We start from the raw sequence: 20,232 nt of genomic DNA, 5'->3' as shown, positions 1-20,232 counted from the left end.
GAGAATCAAACCAGTGTTTCTGCTTCTTCCTGTTTCCTTCTTCGTAAGGTTTCTCTCTGTCTGGGAGACTAAGAAGCAGGCTCTTTGAAGAAGTTGAAAGAGTTGTTCTGATTCGTCTACCTATTAGCAACTTCGCATGTGAGCAACCGTTCTTGATGGGGCTGGCCCTGTAGGTAAGAGAGGGCTGGCGTAGGTGAGAAGGTTCTGGTACGGGTCGCCCCACTTTTCGAGAGATCCCTTTTTGATTATTTTTACGGTAGCTTCTGCAATACCGTTACTCTGTGGATTGTGCGACTTAAAGTTATGTGTCTAAACCCATATTCTTTCGCAAAAATGGCAAACAAAGAATCGGGTTCCTTGAAAAACTCTGGTCCGTTGCCACTGATGACTATACGTCCAATATGCCGTTCCTTGCAAAGATGGGCTTACATTGCTTGACGACGGCGTTACCACTCAAGTCAGTGAATATCACTAACTCGGGAAACCTCGAGTAGTAATCCGTGACAATCAGCCACCACGACCCTCCAACGAAGAAAAGGCCAGTGCCGACCTTTTGCCATGGTTTTTCTGGGAGCTCTGTGGGCTTCAGCGGCGTATTCCTGTTTTCTTTGTGTTGGAGGCAAGTCCGACATGATCTCACCAAGTTTTTAATGTCAGTGTCGATCTTCGGCCAGCAGACTACGTTTCTTGTCCTCACGGGGCATTTATATATGCCAAAATGGCCTTCGTGCAGAATGTGAAGAGCAGCAATGGAACTTTTTCGGGATGATGATTTTGGTGCCATGCATTACAACGTCTTCGACTTCGGTGACTTGGCCTTTATGCGGTCAGAACTCCTTTAGGCAAGGCTGAAGGTCACGACGGCTTAGCCAGCCTTTTTGTATGAAAGAGCAGAGCTGGCGGCAGAACTCATCTTTTTGTTGTTACGTTTTCAGCTCTTGCAGCGAAGGGGCTGAAACTGGCAGCGTTGAAAACAGCTGGTTTATGTAGCCTTCGATCTCTTTTTCCAGCTCGTTGTCCTCAATTTCCCCTTGGAGCAGAGACCTTGAAAAAGCGCCAGCGGCGGTGATGTCTTTGTCCGGAATGTCCGTGATTTCAAAGGCGTACCGCGTTAACCGCATATGGATCCTGTGCAGTCGAGGTGTCAGGTCGTCTATCGCTTTCGACCCGAACATCGAGACAAGAGGTTTGAGGTTTGTTTCCAGGCAAAACTTAGTTCTGCAGACGTAGACGTGAAACTTCTCGCAGGCTCAGACGAAAGAAAGGCCTTTCTTTTTGATCTGAGAGTAAAGGCGTTTAGCCTCGGTCAGCACTCGGGAAACATAGGCAATGACAGCGTAGCGACTGTTGTCTTGCTGGTGATAGAACAGCGCCCAGACAATAAGAGGAGGCATCGCTGTGACTTTCGTTGGACTCTTCGGGGTGTACATCGCGAGTACTGGATCTAACGAAAGTAGTTTTGTCCAGTTTGAAAATGCTTGTTCCTGCGCGGTCTCCCAGACGAAGTCTTGCTTGGATGACAATATACTTGACAGTTGTTGTAGCAACTCTCACGCTATAGGTACAAAACGACCTAAGTAGGTTGCCATGCCCATCAATCGTCGGAGTTCAGTCAGGTTGGCCTCGGCAACTCAGTGACTGTTTTTACCTTGTTCTCGTCAGGTCGGACGTGCGTGGTTGTTCTCGGTGATGTGCCCCAAGTACTGCATCTTCGTGACGCCAAACTGGCATTTGTCCCTGTTCAGGGTTACACCTGCGTCTCGAGCTCGCTCGAGACTAGCGCGGAGTCTTTGTTCGTGCTATTTCTTCGATGATCCCCAGAAAAATATATCGTTCATGTGGCAAGCAACACCTTCAAGGCCCTGGAGAATGTCACTGCGGTCAGCCCAGCTCTTCTTCTACGAGCTGTGCCTACATGCATACAACGAGACTACAGCGCTATATAAGAGTCTGTCTCACAAGGGTGATCAGGTGGGAACTACAAATTCGATGGTGCGTCTTGGAATCGACGGTATGTCTGTCTGAAAAACTTTATTACAGGTATATCAGAGAGCAAGTTTGAGGTGGCCCGGAGGGGGTCACCTCTCACGAACACTACAGCCGGTGACAGGTCAAGAACAAAGTGGAAGCTCCTCCTACCCCTTTCCACTTCAGCTGAACGAACGGTGGAGATGAGGTCGTCTCCCCTCCAGCGTTCGCTCCACTAAAGTGGAAAGATGTGGGAGGAGCTTCGATTTCGTTCTTGACTTGCCACCGGCTATAGGTGGGCTCCTCAACAAAGGAGCCCAATGGCGACCGCCGCGGCTCGGGCCCGGTCGACCAGGACCTTCCGGCTCTCCAGGTTGGAGCAGTCAAGCAGGGCTGCTTGCCAGTCCTCCAGGGTGAAGTTGGGTTTTGAGACAAGGTTCGGGGTTGATTGGCATGCCCACATCATGTGGAAGATGTCCGAAGACTTCTCCGCACAGTGCGGGAATTTTCCTGCATAGGCAGGATCAAAGTGTTTTAAAACTGTCGGGCACAGCAGGGTTTGGGTGTAAAGACGGAAGGATGTGCGTTCCTCAGCCTTTGTAGGGCCCTTACAGGCCTTAGAATAAGTTGCGTGGCCGAATTGGTATAATTGAGTAATTTCTCGAAAAGTGAGGGACAGATTCGGTTCGGGATCCGTTTCGGAAGGGTCTGAAGGTGTTGCCCGGAGAGTGAGCGCGCGGGCGGCGGTGTCTGCCGTTTCATTGCCTTCGAGACCCACGTGAGCAAGAGCCGAGGCGATTGTTGGAGACGCGAGGGCCCCGAGGTAGTCGCTATATTTAAGGATGCAATACGCAAAGAGAAGAATGTACTTCTGTTCAATATTTCTGCAGGCCCCTCTCGAGTCGGTGATGATGGCTTGCGAGTCTTGGTCTGCGGCAGCTAGAGTGATGGAGATCTCCTCCGCATCTGTTATGTCTTGAGCTCTGAACGTTAATCGACGCGGTGACATAGTTTGATTGTGTGCGATGGAAGCTTGAAGTCATTGCGTTTTTAAAACATCATCGTCAATAATGGCAACTTTACTCTTATTTCCGTTGATGAAAGCATTTCATTTCATTTCATTTATTTGGCTCAGGAGAGTCGGGAGTACAGCAGAAAGCCCGAAGGCCCATACCAGTTGGTACTGGTATGGGCAATGATCCAAGTTTCGCTAATCTTAAAAAGCCGACTACACCGACGCTTTTGGTAGCCTACGTGTGCAATAAAAAAAAGGAGTAAAATTATTTTATTTAGCCGATGAGGGGGGGAGGGGGAAGGTCAAATGCCTAGAGGCAAAATCCGCAAGGAGGGGAAATCCGTCCGAAGATGGGCAACGCCACACGGCTGGTTCTGACTAAAGTCTGACCTAGCCACCGTCGGGCCAAGAGAAAGGAAAGAAACGTCGGATATTAGACTTTCAAACTCGACGGTGTAGATTTTAGAAAATAATTACCCCAAGCCTCCGCCGTGCTTTTTAGAAACCATCAAACATGTTGGTCGCAGCTGACAACGTTTGTCGTGACGTCACACGTATGAACCACGGTCGTCTCTGCGCGCTCCCTCGCGCTGCTCTTTTTCGGCGCCTAAAGAGCAGTAGAGATTCTTCGCTGCTTCAATGAAAAACGCCACAAAGATAAAAGAACCTGCGGGATTGTGAGAAAATTTTGCGGCGTTCATTCAGCCACTCTCCGCGCTACGTCATAACGCAAAGAATATTTGAGTTCCACGAGTTTAGCGACCCTGATCACGTACAACAAAGTACGGTCTAAAGTCAGGGGTAGTTTATCCTCCGATGGCCCTGATGTTGAAAGATAAGTAATGATCAAGGGTAAAACTATGTCATTGACCGTTGCATTCTTGAAATCGTTCTGCGTGTGGCACACATTGAGAAGGGATACGACTTTCTCTTCGAAAGCCGTACCATCTTCGGTATCTGGAGCTAGAAGACAAGAAAGAGCGTCAGCGACTACATTGTCACACCTTGCGGTACTTCATGACGAAGCTACAGTTGAAAAGTCTAGCCGTCCAGCGACTGATACGTCGTGAACGGACACCTGTCTCTTGAGTGAACATTAATGTTAAGAGAGCATGATGATCAGTGTGGATACTGAATTGTTGATCCCATAAATAAACATGCCACCTCTCACAAGCCCATAGGATTGCGAGAGCTTCTTTTTAACCTGCAGAATACTTTCGCTCGGCTTCTGTAAGCGAACGCTCCACTACAACGCTTCGAAGACTCCGAGCCGCACCCCTCTACTCCTGTACGTCATCATCATCAGAGGCGCGACGCCGTCCACGGCGAGAGACTTGTCTGCCAGCACGATTCAAAGTCTACGTCCTGAAGCTGTGTGTGGACAGTCCACCGACTGGGGATCCCCATTGCGAAATGACAGTGAACAATAGAAGTTTCGCATCATTTTTATGAGCATGTCATCCCGTCCACTGGTTTTCGGCGGCCTCAATTTTTGACCCGTCCGCTGTGTGCTGTTAGTTTCGAATTTGTTTAAGTGGGCAGACGATTGCCGTTGCTGATTTAAGGCTCATACGTGTTCCGAGTTGCGGCAGTGACTTGGCACGTCATTTCAGCTTGCCAGTGTCGGAAAGGGCCCGTCTTCAAGACATATATAGGGTACCAATCCAACCCATAGGGACAAACTGCACCGTACATACGGTGTTTTTTTTTTTTTTTTTTTTGCACATTTGTTAAAAAAAGTGAAGGCTACACTACACTAAAGCGGTTTGTGCAGGTGGGTTATACGGCCAGGCGGACATTATGTGGCTGGCTAATCTTTGGGACAAGTCGGCTAATTAATTAAAATTTGTTAATTAACTTTTTAGTTAGTGGAAATAGACATATGGTTCCAATTAGAAACTTGCTGAGCGTCATCCAAAACCCCTAGATAAGCATTTTTAGAAAGACTTTGAGAGCGTCAGAAGCGCAGTACTGCGCTGAAGGTACCACTCTGGAGCAGGCACAAGGCTGGGGCTAGATAAGAGCGGTCGCGGATAAGAGACGGAAAAATTTCGCGAGCGCCATACCGCAACCTCTAGCCTTGTACCATAGAGATCAAACATACTAACTCTAGAGGAAAAGGTCCGCCATTTTCCCATGCATTCTGGCTGCCGCAAGCGGCGGAGTATGCAGGTAGACCCTCGGGGTCCCACATGGTTACCAACTGCCTTCGATTTCGCAAATATATCATCAGAGCAGTTTCATGAACTTCAACAATCCAGAAACTTACCGGTGGAAAGATATTCGCGTTCCTTTCGAAGCTTTCTTTTTGCATAGCACGCAGATGTACGGCCTCCCGTCAACACTAAACTAAACCAGGTAACCGGCTTCAGTTATCTGGTTTAGTTTCGTATTTCCGGGCCCGGAAATACGAAATCGCGCAACTACCAGATTTTCGAGATTTCGACAGAAGGGAAGTTAATGCTGCGTTTTGAGTATGCTGCTTTTTTATAAACCTTAGAATAGCTCAGAATTTAGTTTGCAACGTTAAATTATCACTGTTTATATTGCTGAGAGTTTTCAGTCTTCGCGATTACCATTGCGACTGTCCTACTTCAGCTGGCAACATTGGTTTCTTTCTCTCGTGTTCTGTCGCTCTCTTCCGCGATCTTTCACTCGGGACCCAGGATGTCGGCGCGCGGGATTTGCCACTCCTCCTCACCCACCTTTACCCCCCTGCCTTGTACCTCCTCCACGAGTGCTAACTTTAGTGCGCTACTACGCTTCTCAACAGCTGAACGTTTTTTTTTCTGAAAATGACTGATTTAGGGGTTTTGGATGACGCTCAGCAAGTTTCTATTTGGAACCATATCTCTATTTCCACTAATTAAAAAGTTAATTAACGAATTTTAATTAATTAGCCGACTTGTCCCAAAGATAGCCACCCACATAATGTCCGCCTGGCCGTATAACCCACCTGCACAAACCGCATTAGTGTAGCTTTCTCGTTTTCTTTAAACAAATATGTAAGAATAAAAAAACACCCTCTATATTGGGAGTGAGGGAAGATTAACAAGTGCAGCCGTAGTAATATTTTGAACGAAGCGGGAAGAGAGTGATTATTGAATTTATTGCATTAAAATTAGGAGAAGGGAATTGAGTCCGCCGAAAACCAGTGGCCAGGATGGCCTAATCGGTTAAGGCGTCGCCCCGGATAGGCGAAGGTGTCGGGTTTGATCCCCACACCTGGCCAAATTTTTCGCCAGCTCTTTTTCCCTTTTCCTTTCTCTAACTTTAACGCAATAAATTCAATAATCACTCTCTTCCCTCTACGTTTGAAATATATATATATACTGTAAACGACTTAATTTTCGCGGGCTAAACTTTTCGCGAATCGGGCCACAGCTGTAAATTTGAAGTTATTCGCGGGTTCTAATTTTCGCGAATCGAGTGTAGCTTCCGTAGCGTTCACATATTGCCCGAATTGTTCGCGGGGCGTATTTTTCACGAATTGTAGGCGATTCGCGAAATTCGCGAAAATTAGGTCTCCGCGTAAATTTAGTCTTTTACAGTATACATTTCGAACAAAGAGGGAAGAGATTGATTATAATTAAGTATATATATAACTAAAAAAAATTGGTGAAAACACGAAGTACGTTTACAACTCCCTGTAATGCCGTATTAAAGCGCAGCTCTTGAGGAGAGGGAGATGGTACGGAGAGGAGCGTATGAGGAGGACCTTCTTGTCCTCCTCATCTCCTCCTCCCTTCCTCCTTCCCCTTCCTCCCTCCCTCCTGCCACGTGGCGTCACTCGTGACCCTCGTGAAGGTCTAGCGTCTAGACCTTCACTGTGAAGGTTGTGACCTTCTTTGTAACCTTCACAAGTGACCTTCGTGACGTCACGTGTGACGTCATTATGGGAAACGTTCCATAATGCAACGCGCGGTTAAGCCGACGGCGACGCCGCTCAAGCCGGAAACGGGCGCCAAAGAGCTGCGCTCTAAAAGACCAAGGGTTTTCTTTTCTTTTTAGTTATACCCATACGCACATATAAGCAATATAGCACCTCTAACGACTACTTTATACAATGAGCTTGACATGTGTGTCGGTCGAGCGTAACATGTCACTTTTCTTATGAAACCCAGCCCTAAAACAGATTCTCAGTGATGGCAGTGGCATTTGTCTTTTTGTAGCAGGTCTCGTAGGAGGCAAAATGTGTAGCCGCCACTGATGCTTTCGGAGTTGCCAACAACATACGTGTTAGCACGTTACTTGAAAATGACATAATAACGCTCATGAATAGCCCATCTGTATTTATAGAAAGACATAATTATTTTTTTTTCAAGGATTACATTAAGAAGTCATAAAAAAACAAAGTTTTTATTGAGACAGCCAATATATCCTTTTTATTTTTTCTCGGTCATTTAAGAAATGGTCTGTTTATAGTTGGTATCGAGAGAAAAAAGTGGATGAAATGTCTGCTTCCTAACTCCAATGTCCTTCCTGTAAAATTTCAGCGAAAACCAGCAATTCTCTACAATGTGGACTGATGAAAATACATTCACCCAGTTTATATACAAACTGAAAGGGGAATCGCCCCCAAATTATGTGAAAACTTGCAGGTGTGCTTCGAAGCCAAATCGAGCTTTACTCTGCAGCGTTATAGTCGGTGACCAGTGTTGCCAATTTAGGGGTTTTCCCACTAAACTTAGCGGTTTTTGGTTCTGTTTAAGGCCACGGTCCCACTGAATGTGACAGTTTAGGTACTTTTTGGCAGGTCGTTACTCATCTTCTTTTAAATACTGTTTTGTGGGATTCATGTCATTCGAAAGGCAATTCAATCCTCTTTCATTTCATATTATGAATGTGTTGGTTTTTACTGTTCATGCGCATTTCTAGCGTTGCGAATATGATCGCGCGGACCCTCAATTGCTCCGCTAGTTCGAGTTTTATAAACGATCCATTAAAATAGCACGGTTCCAATATAGCAGTTTTGTTAAGATGATGTCGGAGCAGAATGTAACGATACACTTTTTTGGTATTTGCAATACTTTGTTTTTTTCATCCCTCCGAATATTGCCCTAAAATTGACATTTTTTCAGCACAAATATGTTTTTAATGACAAGCGCCACGGCAATGAAATTAGCTACAGCTGTAGTGCTCATAATTGATATTATGCAATGAAAAATTTAATGTTGTGTAAATTTTTTTTGTTTAAATATTTATATCAAACGTAGCACTTTTTTGTGCTTCGAGTCATGGCACTTCAAATGCCGCTGAGGAAATAATTAAACTATGATAAAATCTTTTATAACATTTAGAGCTACGATGGTTGCCCAAGAGGTGGAAGATGGCTTTTTTCCATTTTCAAAGTCATAACGCTCCAGGAGCCCTTCAAACTTACCTGTTTTTTGACGCATATCTTTTTTGGACATCAAAGAGATTTATTGGCATCTAATAATATTTATTGTTTGGAATAGATCTACATTGCGATGTATTTAATTTTCACAACGATCTTGCTTTAGTTTCTTAATTGGTGTAGAGCTTAGCTAATTTTAATAACAATTAAAAACTGTTTGGGTGTTTTGTTGCGCTACCTGGCGGATGGCAGACAAACTGCTGATTTCTAGTGTTCAAAAAATTTCCGAGGGCGGCGTTGGTGTCTCTATCATCATCAATCTCCGGGTCTTTTTACCTTCACATTTAAAAAATATATTGGAAGATTTACTACCGATAAATGAATGGTTTAAGTACTGCGTCAGGTTAATGAATCTAAGACAAATAATTACACACGCGTGGCGTGATATAATGTGTTCATTATTCGATATGATTGAAATCGATAAACAAAAAAGACGAAGAGGAAAATAATACACCCGAGTTCACTTCATGCCTAGAGTCACTAAATGAGTTTTAAAGTATCGGCACTCCGTTCCCAAAAATTGTTTTGGGCGCCGCCATTTTGGGTCTTGTACAGAGCAAACGCAACTGCCGATCGTCATGATCCAAAAGTACGACTTCCTCAGCATTAGATGCGGTGCTAGGAAGCGGATGCAATATTGCAATGCTCTGTCCCGGTATTGTAGTGAGTGCGCAGGCGAGCTGGTGGAAATTAACCATTCTGATGTTAGCCTGAGACTGAGGCAGGAAAAGAGGAAGTTTCAAAGTAGAAGAAAAAGGAACAGTCGAGGATACGTCTCTAACACAGCTAAAGACAAGTTTATTCGGTCACCCTCTTATATACACTCCACAATCTTCACCACAGAACCTTCGCGACCTCCAAAGCCAAAAGATAACAAAGAACTCAAAATATTTCTTTGATCCGGTGACTTGAGGCTTCTCTGTACGCCTTGAGGATCCTCTTCTTGCCGCTCCAATGGCCCCCCGACGCTGACAGATGTTTGAATGCAGCTGGGTCCACGAGTTCTTTGTTATCTTTTGGCTTTGGAGGTCGCGAAGGTTCTGTGGTGAAGATTGTGGAGTGTATATAAGAGGGTAACCGAATAAACTTGTCTTTAGCTGTGTTAGAGACGTATCCTCGACTGTTCCTTTTTCTTCTACTTTGAAACTTCCTCTTTTCCTGCCTCAGTCTCAGGCTAACATCAGAATGGCTCTGTCCCGGGTTGTTTAAACATTTGTGGGGGACGGAAAAGCGTTTCCTGTGATTTTAGATAAAGCTTCAGGTAACTGGCAACCATGATTTTAAGCCACAATATGGCCAAGTGTCGTTACTCTGAACCGTAGCTAATTTACTGGCACAAGCGGGAACAATGAAGAAAAGGCAGGTGTCAAAAGCCAGGGGCTCGTGGAATCCACCGGGCTTATGTCGTGGTCCCTCCAGGTATAACAAGCCTCTTGAACAAGAGCATGAATAGTGTCATTAAATAAGCTGCGCGTCAGAGTAGCGACACTTGGTCATATTGTGGCTTAAAATCATGGTTGCCAGTTATTTGAAGCTTTATCTGAAATCACAAGAAACGCTTTTCCGTCCTCCACTTTAAACAGTGTGCGACAAAGCAAAGCAACATTACGTGAGCTTCCTAACACCGATCTAATGCTGAGGATGTCGCACTTTTGAATCATGACGATCGGCGGTTGCGCCTGCTCTGCACAAGCACCAGAATGGCAGCGTTCACAACACTGTCGGGGAAGAGAGTGCCGATACTCTAAGCGCAGCTAATTATTTGCTCTAGTCCCCGCGAAACTCCTTTTCCCTGACTGAAACTGAAAGTAAATATGAATAATACACCATTATTATAGCTTATTTAGTTATAACCAACCACACATAATGAGAGGAGGAATGGCCGGGTAGGAGAAACGCGGGTTTTATGTGCGACCGTTCTAACCATCTCAAAAGAGAAAACGCACGAGCTTGGGCTGGTTTAAAAAAAGGCATCCAAAAAAAAGAGGCGGCACGCTGTGCTCTTTGTTATTATGCGTCTAATTGCAAATTGTTGTGTGTATGTTTATACAGCCGGAATTTAGTCCGCCTTAGTGGGCGTCTGACTCTGAGCTGTAGATGAGCAATTTAGCCAGTGCGGTACAACCGCCAACCTGGGGTCTTTAACGTGCACAACGCAGTACTGATACACGACCGCACGCCGGTACGATGCTCATCCAGATCGAAACGGGCAGGGGCGGGGTGGTTTCTGCAGCACGAGCTTTCGCTCCAAGTGCTCCGAGCTGGTGTGCGCTAGAACATGCACTCGGCCACCGACCCCCCCCCCCCCCCTTGTGCGTCTAATTTATATACAGGTATAAGTATTTGAAGATCGACGGTGAACGTCGATCGTCTCGAGGTAATGTAACGTAATAACATTATATAAATGATAAACTTGTTGAAGGACTGAACGACTCAGTTTTTCAATTCTTCGATTGTAATATGGTGGTAGCCTATTGTACTTACTGTTGATGAAGAGCAATATGACGTGACGAGGTAATGATTAAATGATGAGGCTCTATAAGGACGACGACATTAGTGGGTGTCGAACCACAACGTACAGTGCCAGACGTGTTTCAAGTATCGTGTACCCAAAGACTTTCTTCACCCGCAACAGAATATGGTAGAATCGATGAGGATGCTGCTTTACAACTGTACGTGGAACAAGAAAACTGCACTGTGCAGAAGTGCGGCTTATTCGTTAATAGGAGGAACGGATTTTTAGCAGCATTCCCTGATTGACTACTTGGAACAAATGGCCTCGTTGACGTAAAGTGTCCCCGTTCCAAAAGATTCTTGAAGCATACTTAAACCGCAGGGGAGTATGAGGCGAAAAATAAGAAAAAGGTGCCTGGTGTAAAAGGTCCAAATCACCAACATTGCTTCTACTATCAAATACAAGGGCAGTTTCACAATACACAAAAAGAGTTTTGTGATTTAGTTATATTTACACTCAAGGGCATTGATATCCAACGTATTCAGAGAGATGACACCTTCTGGTCAACCAACATAGAGCCTTTTCTACTCAAGTTTTACATGGAAGGCCCGACTTCCGCTGAAATTCCTGACGTAGACGAGTTGTCCGACCGAATAAACTGCAATTTCTCCCGATCTGGGAATCTCTCGATCTTCTTTCGTAAGCCATAGTATCATGAGATCAAGGGGTGTGGCTCTTCGTCCGCCAAATATTGCTTCGGCGGGTTTTTTTACCGTATAAGATGAGACCGTCGGCGTGCTGCTGGAACAACAACCTGGCGATTCTTCACTGAACTGCTTCTTTCGTAAGCTTCAAAAGGGCTTTTTTTTTTTTTTCGTTCACCATCTGTTTTGCATGTCCGTTAGTTGCAGGATGGTATGGTGCACTAATGTGATGCCTCATGCCGTTTTTTTTTTTTTTTTCTTCAAAAACTTGTTTATTTTGTTTGAAGCAAGATTTGGCGCGTTATCAGAGAAAACTATTTTCGGTAGGGCAAAAGTAGGTAAAAGAGACCGTAGAACGTCAATGACGTGTTTGGACGTCGTGGCAGGCATCGTGTAAACTTCCAACCACTTAGAGTATACGCATCGCCCACGACTCCGCAGATGCGGATACGTTTCGCCACCCACCGATTGAATAGTGGATCGTTTTAAGTTACTGTTCATGATGGCGTTGGACTCAAGGAAGACTTTAAGTCTTTCCAGAAAGTTAGCCCAGGTGCCAGGACTTTTGTCGAAAGCGGTAAGTGTTCGAAACGTCGACAACGTCGGTAGCCACGTGTTGTGCTTGACATTGGACACTTACCATTCGCCGAGAAGAAACTTGCTTGTTCGTCTGCCACGAGTCGTCCGATATCAGGTCATCACCGCAACACCATCTCCCGACAAAAACGCATGTCCATAGTTAGCAGTCACGTGAACTTATAAATTTTTGAACGCTCATAACTTGCCGTCGCTAAACGCCGTTCATTCATAGCGTCATCATTAGGGAGTTTTAGAATAGCGCACGCTAAAGCTTTGCGTACGCAAAGAATAGCGTCGTCGCCACTGCGCATGCTCCGAACGCAAACCAGGTTTTGCGCTTTGCGTGCGCAATTTTAGCGCGCGCTATTTCTCGGAAATAGCGTGCGTACGCAAAGAGTCTTTGCGCTTCTCCAAGGAGGATTCGTGATGGGAAGTTGGCCAAAGCCAAGACGAGCACAGTTGAAAAAAATAACGGCTTCCAGGATTATGTCGGCGGCTGCTTTGGCGGCGTCATGAGTGCGACGTCGGCGGCATCCTCGCGACTGCAATTTTCAACGCGGGACGACATTGTACTCGGTTTGGAAGCGATCACCGGAACATTTCACGGCGAAGGAACGATGTGCGAAGGTCAGTACACGAGACCTCTCTTGCCGAGGCGACGCAAGCGGACACGACCGGTCAACCGCTCGCGTCGTGTTCTCATGTTTAAACAAATTAAAATGCTACTCTGGACCAAAAAACTCGTTTTCTTCTAAAGTTACATCATTTCGTGTGTGAAATAAAAATTTGACTATCTTGGTGGCGTCGCAAGCGCGAGATGCTCAGGCTTTTGCGTCGCGGCGGAGAAACGCTATTCTAAAACTCCTCTGCGTCGCGTGCGCTAATACAAGCGCTAAATATAGCGCTAGCGTGCGCTAAAATTGCGTACGTTATTCTAAAACTCCCTATTGCAAATAAACGTCTTCCTATTTCTTCCGATGGTTTTCATCATATTCCTCCTAAGCTGTACTTACAACATTATGTGTGTCGGTACTTCCGAAAATATTGCAACGGCGTTTGTTTTTTGGGAACTATAATGTAACAACCTTTACAACATCTTCCGGACCCCGTGAAACACAATATTTCGTGACGTTATCTTTGTCGTCATTAAAATGGTGAGGTAAGTACCGTAAATAGCGAAGCAGTTTACTTGACGTCCGCTTCCACTGGTGTCTTGGAAGATTGACTCTACTGAGCGTGCATTCCTGCAGAAGAAATTTTCATTGATAGAATATTAACACGTCAATCAACATTTGATTCCTTCTTGGTAAGATTTATTGCGAAAGCCCGTTAGAACCGCCGAACCGCATCTCCCTATATCAGAGAACAATTTATTAGCGGCGAGATGTTTTGGTAGCGCCCTCCTATGGTTCCCCCTTGTGACGTCATTACCTTGCAAACAACAAGTTCGATGGTGCTTGTAAATAGCACGGTGGAAGCTTGAAATCATTGAGCTTTTAAAGCAACACTGCCAACACCGTCAAAATTAAAGTTCTTTCATTCCTCTTATTTCCGTCGATGATAAATCCCCTTTCCTACGTCATAGTCAGCGTTCGGCCAATCGTGGAAGGCCGACCACAGCGACGCTTTCGATCGCGCACGGGGCTAATACCCAGCCTGACATTCTCGCATACATCCGTTTGATGGGCCACGCTACTTGAGCTAGCTGAGCGCAGCTGGCAGCGGCGCGAGCAAGGCCACGAGGGTAACGTGATGGTGCTCGAGCCATCCCACTGTGAACCAATGTTTCGGCCACCCTACTAAAGCCCCTTGATAAAGGCGTTTTTTACAAGTACCGCCAACCATTGTTATGAAAACGCGCGAGAAACGTGCCACGAGCGGTTGCTCCGCCGCCATTCGCTTCCAAGGGCCGCTCATTTCAGTGCTGCGCCGCCATTTGCTTCCAAATGCCGCTCGAGACACGTGCCTCGTGCACTCGCGCATTTGACGCTACTTGTAAGTGTCGTGTTATTTTCTATTTTTTTGCTTTCTTGGGGGGTTCCAGCATCTTTGCGGCACGGCGCGTTTCCCCTCCCGGGGTTAATGGGCCCCAAGTGGAGGCGCGAACGTGAACGTTGTAACCTTACACCCGTGTACCGGTGCCGCGTCTTCTCCGTGTAGGGATGTGCTTTTTATTATTTTAGCTGCTCTTGACAGCTTCGTTCGGAATGTGTACTGATTTGTGTACGCGGTTTATGCCGTTGATGGCATGTCCCTTTCGTGTTGCCGACCTTTCGGGGTTGTACCGGGAATCGGCTAATGTGCTTTTGTAAGGGTCGATGACTTTAATGTTTACAGAGTCGGCGGCGGAGGGCCGTTTCGTTTTGGATAGCGTCAACTGAACTCATTTATTATTTTGCTTGTCGGGATTTGTGTAGCCGCACCACGAAGACGAGAATGTGTGTAAGAGTGAGAGAGTGAAAGAGAGAGAGAGAGAGATGAGGGTAGCTATGTTGGGAGCAGGAGAGTTGATAGAGAGGGGAGTCAACTAAGAGATTTCAAAGGAGACGCATCGAGAGCGATGCAGGAGGTGTGGAGATAAAGTCCCATCGAGAGCGGTGCGGAAAATCGAGTAGATAAGGTCCAGAGGTGTCACTTAGAGAGTTAAACGGCAGGGGCCATCGAGTTTTGAGAATTAGCGAACTTTAACTATGTTGTAATTTTTGTGTATAATACCTGCATATTAAACCAAGTTATTCAACCCTAAAATTGTCTACGATCCCGAAATCGCTAAAACCCAAGAGAAGAGACCCTTGACTGGCAATCGGCGACAACGACGTCAGCACAGACCCGAAGATAACGAGAGACTTCACGTCACGAGACGAGACGAGACGGATATAAACCTCTTTTACAGTAAGACAAACGCAAACACATCGAGGGGCTTTACACCCTACGGGTGCGTGTCGCCATCTATTGGTTGAACTAACGCCTTGTTCAAGATGGCTGCTGTGGGACCGCATGCCTTAACGCACGAGAGCTTGTGCCGCCAAGATGTGCCCTAGAGCAAGGAGCTGGCGCTTGTAGCCTTTTCAGCGGTACATCATAAAGTGAAACAGAGCATAATTGTGGGATATTTCTTGTGTGGGGACGTGGTGCACCGAACCAGAGTATATACCAAAAGAGCTTGTAAACATAGAAATAAAACAGCGCAAACGAACACAAGGACAAGTAGAAGAAAAAAAATTGGGTTGTGTGTGTGTTTATACAGCCTAGAACTTGGTCTGCCTCACAGGGGCGACGAGTCTCCCAGCTGTAGATGAGCAATTTAGCCAGTGCGGTACAGCCTCTAGCCTGGGGTCTTTAACGTGCATCACGCAGTAGTGATACACGACCGCACGCCGGTACGATGCTCATCCAGATCGAAACGGGCAGGGGTGGGGCTCGAACCCAGGATTCCTGGGTTCTGCAGCGCGAGCTTTCGCTCCACGTGCTCCGAGCTGGTGTGCGCTAGACCACTCGGCCACCGATCCCCCGACAAGTGGAAGAAGGGACACAGACACAGCGCTGACTCACGACTTACTTTCTTTCTCATCTTTTTAAAACATATCAAAATAAGAAAACAAGAAATGAAAAATAAAAGAAGAAGAATCCAGCATGTAGGACATCCTCTCTGTCATATGCCATCTGAGGAATTTTTCACACAGCTATACATTATATACCATTACAAAAAAAAACAAATTAAAAAGCCAAAAACCACAGCGCGAGCCCTAATGCTCTGTGCGTACACTGTTAGCAAGTGCCGTGTATTTGGTGAATATTTGGGGTGAAAAACACGCTATTTACACAAATTACCATAAATTTACACGATGAGTAACGGATAATACGTTCAGATATCATGCGAGGTTGTAAAAAACGTGTTTTGGTTCGGTCATACACGCATAACCGTGTAGCCGACCTCGATAACACGCATCGCCTCCGGCGACGACCGCGGCATTGCCGGCTATCGAAGCACCGGAATGCTTGGGGACACACTTAGAAAGGACCGTCGAGACAAATGCCGCGGAAAGAAACATGTCTCGGAAACAGATAAGCACCAAAAGCAATTACGCCATGTCGCGGGACGTTGGCGAAACCCGCGCTTACCGTGGCTCGCCGCCATTTTCTAGTCGATGGCAATGCGGCTTCCCTCATGTCGCCCATGTTTGCATTTAGTTTAGGGCTCTTGATAATAGTTTCTTACACACCACAAGTAGAGTCATGGGTCCAATTATTCGTTCAAAACAGTTAAAATGGATATAAAAAGCGTGTCTTCGATGTGAACACGTGACATTGCAGTTGGTTTCGTTTTTGCTTCAACCTTCAACTGCTTCAACTGCAAGCGATCTGGCCGATCTGGCCATGACGCAAGCAACGCAAGCGCAACGTCGATGTACGGAGGAAGGAAGAGCCGGTTGGCTTTCGTTCTTTTTGTTTGACCGGAGAAATTTCTGGCAGCCGCTATACACTCCGTGTGGGAACTATAGGGGGCGCTTTGAAAAACGCGCGCAGCGCCGCTAGCGGAGGAGCTGGCGTTCGACTGTGAGGCGCGTTCAGCAGCCTGCGGCGCCTTTTCGCATGCCAAGCTGTGGAGACGGAACCGCGCACGGACAAAACTTTTGCTTTTTGAGCCGATAAGTTGAGGGTGACGTTGCATGAGTGCTGGGGCAGAAGGGCATTTAGCTGTTCTCCACTTCTTATATATTGAGTTTGAGTCGTTATTAGGGGTAATTTCTCTAGTTGCGGCCGAAAAAGGAGTTGGAACAATTTTCCGAAAAACAAGACGGCCGCCACCATAATTGCTCTGAGTGGGAAATTTATTTCGCTCGTCGCTGTAAACCTAGGACTGCTGGAACGATGATATTTGGAGGCGAGTGAGATGTTCACTAAGTTTGTGCACGAAGAGTGCCAAGTTTCTTTAAGACAGCACGTGTGAAAGTTATGTTTCTAACAAATAAAGAAATAAAGCTGTACGGGATATCCAATATTGGACCCAAAATGTTCTGTTATAGCGGGCTGTGCAAAGTGCAGATTTGGGCAGACAGGTGCTTGGACTTGACCGTAACATGACACAGCACTTGTTATACAAAAAGAAAAAGGTGGCATAGGGAAACCAGGTGAAAATTTGGATTGGGCGGCGTAACTCAATGGGAACCGGTTTTTACCATGAAAAGGCTGTCAAGAGAATACCACTGATTGTGGGAGGTGGAGACTTTACAGGTAGGAAGGGACTGGTGGACTGTACTTCCAATTGAAACAACTTTACGGAAGGTGGTTCCAAAGCCGAGAAAACAAAGCTGTCGGCCAACACACGGTTTGACCGCCAAGGGCTTTTGCGGTCAGCTGTTGCGTAATAACCTGTTGTGCGAGGTGCTGATTTTCGGCTCACAGGTACTTTGACATGACCGTCACTTGGCACAACACTTATTATAACAAAAAGAGTTGGCATAGCGAAGCCAGGCGGAAATTTAGTTTGGGCGGCGTAACTAAATGGGAACCAGTTTTGACCGTCAAAGGCTGTCAAGATAATACCACTCATCGTGGGAGGTGCACACTTTACAGGTAAAAAGGAGGAACCAGCGGACGGTACTTCCAGTTCGAACCACTTTGCGATAGGTGGCTCTAAAGCCGAGAAAAAAAATTGTTGTCTACAGAACTCAGGGTGTCAGCGTTTTCACATCCAAAAGGAGGCTGATCCAGAAAGAAAGCACACCACATAAACTTCCATACTCAAACGTCGATTCTCCAGTGATTCCGAGTTTCATTGTTGTTTTCTTTAGATTTATATTTGTCACTTTTTTGACCGTTCGAATCTTTCTTCATGAAGTACAGATTGCGCGCCATACTTGTCCGGAAATATCAATGACACGTACGATGGGGACGAAACTTCCTTGGAGGGCATTCTTCCAACGAAATTGGCACTTCATACCCGCGAGTGTGGAATGGCATTTCAGTTCGTCCCATCGGCGCTTACAGATGTAGGCGTTACTGGTACGAAAACAAACGCAGAGCGCAAAGCGGCAGTGTAGAATATTTATTCCAGCCGTGATGACACAGTGGCAGACATGATCGGGAGACCAAATTTCTCGCGTCGTACGGCACGGCTCCATCATTGTCGCTGTCCCACAAAACATCGGCAAGGTGAAAAACTGTGAAACTTTGTCTCCACGAGATACGACGCATAACCATTGAAGCACTTAATGACGCAGCACAGGTAGCAGTTCATGCTGTGAACCCAGCGCAACCGCACCACTCCGACTTCAATGCGTACCAACGTACGCGGCGTGGTTTCGGTTTCGTTTTCTCCGGGGTTCTCACTGCCTACCTTCGCTACCGGCCGCGCGGCGGCGCGCCAGTCGCGTCGCACGGAGTGTATAGTTTTGGTTTGACGGGACGCGAGAAGCTTCGCATAGAGCTTCGCAGTTTGCGAGCACATAGTGAAGACGTGACCGGAGAAGTGCCCCTGTGATGTTCCCGGAAGACGGAAAGTACCATTCGTCGTGTGTGCTTTGAAAGCGAGGGGAGTCACAGGGTCCACGAGTGCGCAACCACAAGCCAAGGTTCACGACAGCGCTGCGTTCTTCGGCGATCTCGTTCTGTTTGGGGCAACACGGCGATGCGAGAAAGGGCCGAAACGTTCGTGGTGTGTGGTGCGGTGCTTGTAGGTAGAAACCCGCACTAACGCGGAGCTCATATTGGTTGTTGTGGGGTTGCGTTTGACGGGTTTACCCCCGTCGTCGTCAGCTGATCCGGTCCAGCTGGTCGGGGAGGACGCAGCGAGCGTTCTTAAAAGTAAATCTTCGTTCGTTCCGTTTCAAAATGTGGAAGATTCCCGACGCATACCGTGAGTAAAATGCTGCGGACGTTTTCAACAAAATTACGTCGTTTTAATTGAACAAGGGACTTCGGATAGTTTCCCTAAATCTGCCGTTTCTATGCTTCGTGTCGTTAGACTGCATTTGCACAGCGACGTGTTCGCACAGCGACGCACACCGCTCGATTAGATGATTCGGTCCCGCAAACGACCGGTTATACAGAATTTCAGGGAAACTTAAGTCACCACCGATGTTTTCCTGTAAATCTCGTGTGACTCGTGTGAGTTTGTTGCGCTCATCATGCGGTGTGAATAAACTAGGGCAAGATTTTCTACCTGCCCACAGATGCATGAACTGAGACCAATTTTTTACGTAGAGAACATAGTGGTTTTTCTTTACATTAGGAAGAGGCCCGAATTTGTCTCTTTTCCCTCTGGCACTGCCCCAAGTTTCAAGTTGCAGTTTCAGTAGACATACCTACTAACAGGTACAAACTGCTCTAAAGCAGGTAAAAGACTGGGAAGTCAGGACGGTGCGGACACCGTGTTTTGCGCTTCTCGCAAGGTGACTGGTGCTTTTGCGAGGTATGCGGAATATGCAAACGATTTTGTTATGCCCTTCGTTTGCGTCTCCAGAAAAAAGAATAAGATTATTTACAAATTTTGGCGCAATCACAAGCCAAGATTTACGATAACAGTGCGTTCGCTTCGGTGGTCCGTGTAGTGGTATTATACGCTGCTTTCTGCAACACCGCGTCATGACGAAGAGCTGGAACGGTCACGGTCTGTGCTGGGCTAGCGGTTGACAGAAACCCGCATCGCCCGCATCGGCACCGAGTGCACTTGGGCTGTTGATGCTCGAGCCTTTCATACGCGGCTTGTCGCCAGCTGATCCTGCTGCTCGACGGTGAGGAAGCGGCGAGTGTGAACTCTGAAGTAAATGTAAATCCTCGTTCATCCAGTTATCCAGTGTCAAAGTGTGGAAGATGTCCAACGTGTACTGAGGGCGGGAACTACGAGCGTTTTGCCTTGCTTTTATAACCGAAACCAGAGCAGCGAGATAATTGCCTTGCGTACTCCAAAATGACGCAAGCAATAAGTTTCAACAGGTCGATTACGTCACCGCGGATGTAGGCGAGACTGTGCACTGTTTAAACGCTTGCAGTATCCACGAGTGCTACCAGAAAAACGACGTCAACCGAGAAGGAGCTCGCGATTTTAGCATAATGCAGTGCCACGGGCTCGTGAATTTTCAATGTGGCTATATAGAAATATTAAAAAAAA

The 20,232-nt window shown here is 46.5% G+C and overlaps 1 protein-coding gene across 1 annotated transcript; it reads right to left on the bottom strand.

Annotated features, from left to right (window-relative positions):
* Positions 1 to 2,287: 2,287 nt before the first annotated feature.
* Positions 2,288 to 2,977, bottom strand: LOC120843719 (the record flags this gene model as incomplete). The annotated part of the gene is made up of 1 exon (XM_040215159.1): positions 2,288 to 2,977. A coding segment is annotated over exon 1 (690 nt), but the record flags the coding sequence as incomplete, so codon positions are not given.
* Between the last annotated feature and the right edge of the window lie 17,255 nt (positions 2,978 to 20,232).

This window comes from Ixodes scapularis, unplaced genomic scaffold, assembly GCF_016920785.2.
Source record: "Ixodes scapularis isolate PalLabHiFi unplaced genomic scaffold, ASM1692078v2 PGA_scaffold0__279_contigs__length_252992795, whole genome shotgun sequence".
Classification (NCBI taxonomy): domain Eukaryota; kingdom Metazoa; phylum Arthropoda; class Arachnida; order Ixodida; family Ixodidae; genus Ixodes; species Ixodes scapularis.
Note: the sequence above shows the minus strand (reverse complement) of the source record. Positions and strands in the feature narration are given on the sequence as shown.